Source organism: Austrofundulus limnaeus, unplaced genomic scaffold (genome assembly GCF_001266775.1).
Source record: "Austrofundulus limnaeus strain Quisiro unplaced genomic scaffold, Austrofundulus_limnaeus-1.0 Scaffold305, whole genome shotgun sequence".
NCBI classification, from domain to species: domain Eukaryota; kingdom Metazoa; phylum Chordata; class Actinopteri; order Cyprinodontiformes; family Rivulidae; genus Austrofundulus; species Austrofundulus limnaeus.
This window is the reverse complement of record NW_013952707.1, coordinates 577,266-587,858: the sequence shown is the minus strand read 5'-3', so window position 1 is coordinate 587,858 and position 10,593 is coordinate 577,266. Positions and strand designations below refer to the sequence as shown.

Sequence of the window (10,593 nt, the reverse complement as noted above, 5' to 3'; positions counted from 1 at the left end):
CTGTTATAGACATGTTTGGTATCTACAGGAATGTCTGAATCTTGGCTACAAGCTGGTAAAAACCATTTTAATGAACATTCAAGAAGACAAAACTACAAGCAGTGGAAGATAAAACGATGAAAGTGAAAATAAAACTGGTTTAAAATTTGGCAAGTCAGAGATGTCAAAATAATATTTGTGTCAAACAGGAGGCATAATGTGTTCTTTTTGTTTTTGATATTGTTTTATTTTCACTACTTTTATAGGATTCTGTATGTTGTAATCATGATTAAATGCAGCAAAATAAACTATTTCAAAGGTAACAGATCTTTGTAATACTTGGTTTATTTACATAGTAACTATAATTGCTGTATATTCGGCCCCTGAGCTGTTGACCTGTAGTAACTTTGGCCCCCAGAGCAACTTAATTGAATAGCCCTGGGCTAGGCCATGATTAGTAGGAGAGCTGTTTCAGTGAGCACAGAAGCTTAGGTCAAAAGCCTCGCTGCAGCCACAGCAAGTGCAGATCTCTGTGGTAGTAGTAAATGTTTAAACAAGATCTTTTAATGCCTACTTGGAGAAGGGTCCTTGTGAACAACAGTAAACATGAGTAGTCTCTCCTAAGGGATGTGTCAGTGCCTTTTCATGAAAATCAAAAAGAAAAAAATAAGTAGGTCCTCTGGATGGATTCTTCTTTAGTGAAACGTTTCGTCTCTCCTCTAAGAGACTTCTTCAGTCTGATGAGTTTCAGGTGAACTCAGCCTTATAAGCACTGCCTCCACATGGTGGACAAACAGGTTAGTCACATGCAAAAGAGGGCCATCACCTAACAATAGGCTTGATTAGCTCTATTGTTCATAGAGGGTCATGTGCCTCATCACCTGACTTATTGGTTTGGATGCTTTGGCTGTGGTTATTTGGTGTTTTGTTATGCGTATGTAGTGAGTGCAAGCGGGGTTCAACGTCCCCTTGTTTCTGCCTTTTTTCTTTCACAATTTGTGTTGGTTATCATTGGGGCCCTGATTCACACCTTTTGCTCACAGGGGGCAGAGTCATACTTGCAATAACAGCATTACAGGAGGAGGACAACTGAACACGTAGGCCTCCAATTCTGTTTAATGGTGGATGGTTTTTCTTCATAAAGATGGCTTCCTTTACTCCTCTCTCAAACCAACGTTCCTCTCTATCAAGGATGAGAACATCTTCATCCCTGAAAGAGTGACCACTGGCCTGTAGATGAGTGAAAACTGCAGAGGGAACTGGATCTTTGGGGTGAACTCATCAGACTGAAAAAGTCTCTTGGAGGAGAGACTAAATGTTTCACTAAAGAAGAACCCATCCAGAGGACCTACTTATTTTTTTCTTTTTGATTTTTTTTTCTACCTGGATTACTGAGATGCATCAGGACACTTTTCATGAAAAGTTACAGCAGAGAAAGTTGGACTTCAGGTCCAGTTTCCTGCAGGCAGTAATTGTAGGTTTAATGAAACTGTGTGTTAGTCAGTGTTCATCTTTTTTCTGGGCAGATGGTTTATTCGGACAGTGCCAGGCCCCAAACCAGGAGCCTGCCCAGTACCAGGTCTCAGTCCCAGTTCTGCACAAGCTGCAGGAAGTTCTCAAAGACCTGATGGTTCAAGGTGAGTCTCTGAATATAGTGGCAGAGTTAAAGCTCTAAATTCTGCTCATTATTGTTAAAATCAAAGAAATTTGTCTAAAACCTCAGGTCTGACCTGGAAGGATGATGTGACCCAGACCATCATCAGTCGAGAACTGAGTCGGGTTCCTACCATTAGTTTTAAACGTCCGGAGGATTCACCCAGACGGTAAGACAAAACTGGTTTCCTTATGTTTCAACACCAGAGCTTTACACACAATCAAACTGTTTTACATTTCAGGTCAGCCAGGCTGATGGGTCCTCAGACAGATCAGAGTCCTGGAGATGGAGATGACCCAGAGATGATGCAGCAGTACATGGATTACATGGTTCTGGATCCATCACGGCCATCCGTCCACATGCAGACACCCCTGATGGACCCGTACACCTACCACAAGGTTGGAGAACAGTAAAACCACAGGAAGCTGTCAATGATGACAAGTGGGTTTATCTGTGTAGTAAAACACAAGTAAAACAGAAGAAGTGAACTACAGTAAGTAAACTAAAGATACTACAAGAAGTAAAACGACAGGCAGAAAACTTCAGTAAATTAACTAGAAATAATCCACAGGAAGTAAACTGCTGCAAGTAAAATACAAGAAGTAAACAACAGGATGCAAGATACAGGAAGTTAACTACAGAAGGAAACAATAGAAAGTAAATTTCAGCATAAAAACTAAAGAAAATAAACAGGAAGTGAACCACAACAAACTACAGGAAATAAACATCTTGTGTATTTCTGTTTTTGCAGCAGCAGTTTGGCTTCCAGGATGAAGAGGAGCGTTCCCTCAACTCCCTCGATGATAATCCAGCCTTCCCTCACTCCAGATCCCAGGGAAACTCTGTGGACCGGGACCAGCAGCTCCTCCAGAATCTGGTCTCCCTGTACCTTGCTGCTCCATCTTCATCGTCCTCTTCCTCACAGTCTCTGCCCCGCCACAGGGGGGCAGTGTCCTCAGGCCTCCCCTCTTCCTCCTCCTTGTTCCCGGAGCTGGACTTCCCACTGGACTACGGTGAGGACTACATTTCGCAGGTCAGCCAACTGCGTAAGCAGCTGCCACGGGAGCAGAAGAAGAAGAAGCCAGAGTATGACTTCCTGTCTGGGCTGGATGGTAAGTTGTGAGGATCAAATGAACAGAGGACAGATTTATTTATTTATTGTTTTCACCTGATTTTTTTTTTACAATAATTGACTACATGTAAAATATGGTAGAGAAAGTATTTGCTATTTGCTGTTTAACTAACGTCAAATTGTTTTTATAGAATACAAACTCGATCAGAGAAATGGTATTATTCTAAAAGGCTTAAACTGGAATTATGCCGGATTCACATGGCAGGATAATCATGCCGACCTTTGCCCTTCCAACAATCTTAAAGGGGACCAAATATGCAAAGTTCACTTTTTCAGTTTTTTAACTTACATTTGGGTCTGTACTGCTTCTAAAAACAGTTCAAGCACCAAAAACATGCACTCAGATGTATTTTTACTATTTCTGCATCTTGAAATGACCTGTTTTCAACCACCGCCGTTTGTGACATCTCAAGTCTCACTCCAGCCCACCCCAACCTGAGCCCAGCTCATCTCCTGGTAACCCAAGCAGAGACTCCGCCCACTTCTTCACAGGACGGTTCTGCTGTTTTACAACAGTCATGGAGAACAGAGATGTGTGGATTAATTTTATTTTTATTTAATTTTGTTTATATTTTTGATGGCAATGTTCTCCCAGATAGCAAAAGATGTTAATTCAATGTTGAATTATGGTAAAAAAAAAAGAGTTGATTTTGGTTAAGGTCGATGATTGATGGTGAATCAACCATCAAACAATCATACAATTCTAACTCTGTAGGAGGAGAAGGGAGAGGAGAAAAAAAGGTTGACATTGATAATGAATTAGTTATGGTTGAAAACCGAACATTGTTTTAAGATGCAAGTCACTGACCACTTTTTGTATAATTTCAGCATTGATGAACGCTGATGCCTAACCATATTTCAACGTTGATTCACTGATATTTTGCTATCTGGGCAATATTAAAAAAAGTTTGTGTAAATAATTTCACCGTGAACTACTTTGGAAAAATTGTACTTTCTACTGAAAAGAAACTTCTGGCAGGGGACAGAGTAATGGTGCGTTCACACCAAACGTGTTTTGAGCGTCAGGAGCATCAGGTTTACATGCAAAGTCTATGGTGGACGCACGTCTGGAAGTGCTGCAGCACGTCAAGCGCGATTAGAGCGGCACAATTTGAACAATTTGAGCATCCGACGCGTTGGAGTTGGAAAATCTGAATTTTTGCAGCTTGACGCGTCGTGTCAACTAACCAGAGAGACTCCACTGTGTGACGTAGTGACAGATTTCCCGACGGGACAGAATGATGTCCACTAACCTGAGATAGATGGACTGGAGCTCTTTAGCTGAAATCAAGTGCCTGCAGTTGGTGTCCTGGCAGCAGATATCTGCACGATGCGGGTCAGCGGCTCATCAAACTAGACGGGACAAAAATAGTTCCAAGCCTCGAGTCTGCTCGCAGCTCCTCGGTGATGAAACTCACCAAACTCAGAACGTCTCTGAATTATCTGGTGAATTAATTATGACTTAATTATCTGATGAACGTGACATGTTCTTGCTCTCTGTAAATAAAGCAAAGCCACTTCCTATATTTCATCCAGAACCGGCTCTTGGCATAGGCGAACCTGGCGGTCACCTAGAGCACCATCTGCTGGAGGGGGCGCCAAACTGCAGAAGAAAAAAAAGTAATTATTTTTAATCCCTGGTTGTAACTCTGCTCAGTGCCCCTTTCAATTAGCTTTGTCTTAAAAAACTATAATGAAATATTTCAGGAAAAATAAACTACTCTACCCATAAAACATCCCCCCCCCCCAACGCACCAATCGCCCCCACCCTCATTTGATTGACGTTGCACTGATTAATCCTGCTCCGACACTCTGACGAGGGAGGGGCTAGTAGTACCTCTCAGGTAGCGGTTTGTGTTGACAAACTCAATAACAACAAGTCTGTCTTTTGTTGTCCCATACATGTCCACCTCTTCGGACGTTTACCTGTATAAAAAGCCTAAAAAATCCGTAAATTTTGCAAAAAATCCATACAACTCGCACGCGGGGGGGGCAAATAAATCCAAGTTTACCATAGTACCTTACACTGTCAAACTTGTTTTTAGGGGGTTCAAATTGGGGTGGGTGGGACATAGTTCGGGGGGGGGGGGTGCGCTTCAACTCGCCCAGGGCACCAAAATGGCTAGAGCCAGCACTGATTTCATCAGACCTTAAACATAGACCGGCAGAGGAGGGAGGGGGCGGGGAGGCTCTTGACGCGAGTCGAGGGCTTCAAGAGCAATTTTGACTCGTGTCTGACCGCAAGCGTCCAACTTGAAGCGTTGGATGTGATTTTGACGCTGAAATCACGTTCGGTGTGAACGCACCATTAACGTAAACAAAAGGTTGGGAGGAGGTTTCCATAGAAACTTATGCAAAGCAGCAGGTTCTGAAAAGAGCTGAACTGAAAAGGTGAAATTTCATTATCTGAGATTAATTTTGTGAATTAAATCAAATGAACGTGTTTTGAATGGCCCACAGATGGATCCTAACTTGTTCAAGGACCCCCATATTAGGTCACCTTTAAGGACACTCAGATTATATAGATATACAGTATATGGTCTGCATGCTGTGTGATATTTTTTTGTCTTATTATTTTTATTTCTTCAGAGCGCTCTCTACAGAGGCTGGCTCTGCTTCTTGACCACTACAGCCTGGATATGAAGGACCTGTCCCCGGAGCAGCAGGACAACTTGCCGGCAGTTCTAAAGCAGCTACAGTTGGAGGACTCCCACGTACCCAAACAGAGCAAAGGTTTCACCAATGACTGGCAGTTTGTACTTACATTACTGGAGAAATCAATATCACAGATTTCAAAACTAGTCAAAATTAATTGAACATTTTTATTAACAACTTTGGTTTTGTTTTTTAATCAGAAAAATACGGCGAGAACACAGCCATGAAGAATAAGGTGAGGATTTCTTGGTTTAATCAAAAAGTTGTCATGGTTCATCAAGAGATTTAGACCTAGAAGGCAGACAGAACCAAAGCATGAAAAAAACTTGTTTTTTTTTTTCAACATAAAACAAAAGGTTGATAAGATGGCAAAAAAAGAAAAAAATTACACTAAGGAGATTTTCAAGGAAAAAACAAAAAGGGACCATCAGACTTCTGCTGTTGAGTGAAGTGGAACAGAAGGATAATATGGACGGGTTGATTAGAAAGAGCAACTGCAGCTGTGGCAGGTGAACGAGGTGTAAGTGGGCATGGCAGGAAAAGTAAAATTACTGATAAAAGAACATGGGTAGTGTCTCAATCCAGGGGCTGCAGCCTAACTAGACTGCGGCCCACGGAGGCCACAGCCCATGCAGTCCAGGTAGGCTGCATAAAACTGCTGTAAAATAAATCTAGTCAACCTCTTTCATAAGACAGTTATGTGAAATCGCAGCACAGACCAGTCCAGCTTTAAGCTCCCTCGGTTCATTCATAAAATCACAGGAGAAGCCGGCCAGGCCCTGCTCACATGTATGCGGTCAGAAATGAATCCAGTTTGCAGAACCAAAAGAGGAGTGGAGCAGATCTCAGCTGGGCTGAAGTAAACCGCAACATATTTATTGTGTGACGGGCGTCTGTCTCGTATCAAACCAAACAAAATGAATTAACTTACATTAGCGATCCTGTGGTTCAGTATTTTTAAAATAAACTACAAAGTTGCTGTTCTGTGTCATCTTTAATATAACATCAACTATAAATTTGTTGATTAATGCTGCTGTCGCTCACTGATGTCTGCTTTGTTATCAAACCAAACAAACTGAATTAACTCACTTCAGCGATCCTGTGGTTCAGTATTTTTTTAAAACTAACTACAAACATACATGTTAACCCCTTTGGACTTTTACATGTAGCCTCAAAAACCCGTAATGTTCACCAAAAATCTAGTGCCCCTTTTCCACTAGTGCCACTTTAGTATAGTGTCAGTACAGTCAGTGTCGGAACAGGTCAGTTCGGGTGCTTTTCCATTGACGTTCCAGTCCGGTTCCAGTAGGTGTGTTTTGGGCGGTTGGTGGAGGTGGCTTTTGGGTTTTTGGAAAAAAAAAAGAGTTAATGCACAAAATGAGAGCTGGAAACACATTTGCCGAATAAGTTCTGAAATTTTAAAAATTTGCTAAAAATTTGAATTAAAATTGGATGGAAACCAACTAATGTCACTGCTACAATTGAAAAAATGGCTCCTTGAGTTGTTCTTGCAAAGGCAGCTTAAACGCAACCAGTGACTCCACCCCCTAGCCAATCAGTAACGAACAGTGTTCTGACGTCGCATTTTGGTGTCGACTAGGACCGTTTGGAACCACAATGAAGTAGTGTAGGGGAGAGAGCTTAGGGTGAATGAAGCTTTTCCTACATCTCTCATTAACAAGGTTATGAGGAAAGTTTTACCAAGGTATTTTCTCATTGCTTTTAATATCTTGACTGTGCGAAGTGAAAAGTGACACAATAAGTGGACGTTCAGACGATTTCAAGTTGATTCATAAAGACTATGCAATCATTTATTTGCACAAATTGAACAAATCATAAGTACAACTGATTGTAGTTATTCCTATAACAAGCTTCAAAGTTAAATGAGATAAAACTTGCGTCCGAATTTTAATTCACATCAAACTCAGATTACTCATATACAGAACAGTAAAACGTCAGTTCTGATGTTACAACCAAACAATTTTACTGGCACTTTCAGCTTAAGTTTTGGCAAATAAAGAACCAAGTAAAGGAGGAAAGTAAGGTTAGTAGGGTTCTACTAATTTTACTTTATCAAAGAGTATGTCCAACCGGATTAGCACATCCCTTCTGCACTCAGTTTTCACATGACACGTCACCCGGAACACGTCAGTTTTACCTGGTGATGGCTTCTTAAGCAACACCTGGGTAGTCACTGTCTCACCTCCGATCAGTCAGGGAACTTTTTAATCGGCTCGCTCACTGTTCCTTGGAGAGAAAGGTGTTATTTCAGGTAACTTTTCGTCTGTTTCAGTCCAAGCCAGAAAGATTCATGCTGTACATCCGGTTCCTTCTTTCAAAAGAAAATCTCCTCTCGGGAGTTAAAACACACTGTGGAGGCAAGGAGCCTTGGGTGGGACAACCGGCTGGCGTGCCGCTGTCCCGGCTGTTAGATCCCCCCTAATTAGCTCATGGGCTGAGACCCAACAGGCCAAACTGAGTCTCTCCCGAGAGAGAAAACTCAGCTTTCCTTCCTAGTTGGCGTTCGGAAGAAAAAGTTTGTCGCTCAAAGACGTCCGTGGTTAGTCAAAGAAACAGACGAACTTTGGTTCCGCCCTCAGGCGTAAGATGAGTCAGAGAAAGGAAGAAAGATAAAGACTTGCCAGCCAGGCGCCAGTCAAGGTTAAATTCTGTGGTTGTCCAACAACAGAATATGATAACATTTCTTTAGCTTTTCTCTGATAGACTCTAATGGTGCGTTCACACCAAACGTGATTTCAGCATCAGGAGCATCAGATTTACATACAAAGTCTATGGTGGACGCACTTCAAGCAACGTCGGGAAGTGCTGCGGCGCCTCAAGCGCGATTAGAGCAGCGCGATTTGAACGATTTGAACGATCTGAGCGTTCAACGTGCTGAGGCGCAAATCGCTGAAGTTAGAAAATCTGAACTTTTGCAGCTCGACACGCAGCATCAACCAATCAGAGAGACTCCACTGTGTGACGTAGTGACAGATTTCCCGACGGGATAGTTTACTGAATGATGTCCACTAACCTGAAACAGATGGAGAGGAGCTCTTTAGCTGAAATCCAGTGCCTGCAGTCAGTGTCCTGACAGGAGATATCCTCACCATTGCGTGGCAGCAACTCATCAGACTGGAAAAATAGTCCTGAAAGTGAGCTGTGAGCCTCTACTCTGAATTATCTGGTGAATTAATTATGAATTAATTATCTGATGAACGTGACATGCTCTTGCTCTGTAAATAAAGCAAAGCCACTTCCTCGTCTGACATTAAATAGAGCCTGACAGAGGAGGGAGGGGCGGGGAGGCTCTTCCCGTGCAGCGCTTCAAGAGCTGTCCTGCGTCTGACGTCAAGTGCACAAGCTTCAAACTTCAGCGTTGGCTGCGATTTTGAAGCTGAAATCGCGTTTGGTGTGAACGCACCATAAGAGAAATCACTGCAAAACATTTATGATGATTAATTAACATTTCTGTTTTATAATCAGTCTGAACCATTCTGTTGGTTCAGATAAATGAAAGATTTTCTCAAGAAAAATCCACAATTATATTACTGTGTTCACAGTAAAATAAAAACAATGATTTACATAAAAACACAATGAAAACATTGTAATGATTTTCTCTGTGATTTTTTTATACCATTAATTAATCTTTTAGGCACGATAAAAGAGTAGAAGTGGTTCCACTTTCTTGTGACGGTCATTATCATGATTTAACAAATGCATAAACATTCTTAGTTAAACAACAAATGAATCACGAACAGAAGAGATTGTTCTGCCCATCATCTGATTAAGAGAACCGAGGGGTTCTCTTCTGGGTTGAAATGACCTGTCATGGCCTAAATAGAGTTCAGTTTGTGACAGAGTTCCTGTCCTCTTGTCAGGCCTGTTCGAGGCCTGCTTCGAGGCAGTAAATCTTGTTTCTTCACTCGAGGTGACCCCTACAGTAGGTACTAAAAAATACTTATTCCATAAATCTAGCCAAATGGAAATGGCTTGGAACCGTACTGAACCGTACCAACACTACACTAAGTGGCACTAGTGAAAAAGGGGCATAGAATCACACACTGGGGGGTTTTAGTTCAGGTTTTTAAAAGTCTGAATTTCCTAGAGAAACCAGAGGTATCCCATAGCATCAGTTTAGTAATCTGTGCGCACTGATTTCCAGCGGCTGTTTTTTTTTTCTCCCACTGACCCCTCACGGGCTCCGTAATAACCTGAATAATTGTGCAGAAAACCCAGTTGATTCTCTTCTAAATATTTTTATTCTTCAGATCACTGTCTTCCAGCCCCCGTCTGTTTGGCCCTGAGTTTTATCAAAACAAGGCCCTCTCAACACCAGCCTTGTGTCTGTTTACACTAAAGTCTCCTCTTCTAACGTTTTACTTGTATCTAAACAATAATAGAACACCCTGGTCACACCCTGGTACATTTTAAGTCAGCACTGATACCTGATACAATGTACTCCTAAACAATTCTTGTTTATTCTGAAGAGGGACACATTGATAGAGACTTGCCTGCTCTCCCTCTGTTTAAAGCAAGTTACAGCAATTGATCACAAAGCATAGAATATAAGACTGTCTCTAAAACTCAATGTATCTGTCAGAAAATTTCCTTCACATGACTTGTCGTTTGTGCAACAAGTTAAGCTTGCTTTTGAGTTCAAGGATTGTTCAAGTGCAGCTTTCTGCCAGCATATCTTGGATATATAAATCATACTTTTGTCAAAGAGGCCTCTGGGTTTTTTGGTTTGTTTGTTTGTTTGTTTTAAATATAAAGCTCAAATCTAATTGCCAATGGGATCTGTTATTTCTAAAGCTCTGTCCTTGTTCATCAGGTCACCGAGGGTTCAATGGCCTATAAAACTGTTCCCCAGGAGGCTCTACCTCCCGCCACCAAACTTGGCGGAGAGCAGAAGGAGGCAGGTCCAGCTGAGGCATCGAATCAGGACAGAGGAGGACAGAAGGAGTTTGGATACATCGTTACCAATCAGAGGTGCAGCAGTTTTCCCTTCCTGTTTCATCCACTAATCAGACAGGTCATGTTCCCTGTTGTCTGTACGAGTGAAGTTTGTTTGTTTGTCAACAGGAAATAAAGAAAATCAAGGAGAGGGGAACAGAATAGAATAGAATAGAATAGAATAGAATAGAATAGAATAGAATAGAATAGAACAGAA

At 41.8% G+C, this 10,593-nt stretch overlaps 1 protein-coding gene across 1 annotated transcript in view; it reads left to right on the top strand.

Annotated features, from left to right (window-relative positions):
- ptprnb (protein tyrosine phosphatase receptor type Nb) overlaps positions 1-10,593 on the top strand; it is a 65,809-nt gene that overhangs the window by 16,422 nt on the left and 38,794 nt on the right. The window contains exons 3-9 of the mRNA XM_014021784.1: positions 1,506-1,616; positions 1,703-1,802; positions 1,875-2,031; positions 2,385-2,745; positions 5,355-5,498; positions 5,621-5,655; positions 10,255-10,412. Coding sequence (XP_013877238.1) covers positions 1,506-1,616; positions 1,703-1,802; positions 1,875-2,031; positions 2,385-2,745; positions 5,355-5,498; positions 5,621-5,655; positions 10,255-10,412 — 1,066 coding nt within the window. The remainder of the gene's footprint in view (positions 1-1,505; positions 1,617-1,702; positions 1,803-1,874; positions 2,032-2,384; positions 2,746-5,354; positions 5,499-5,620; positions 5,656-10,254; positions 10,413-10,593) is intronic.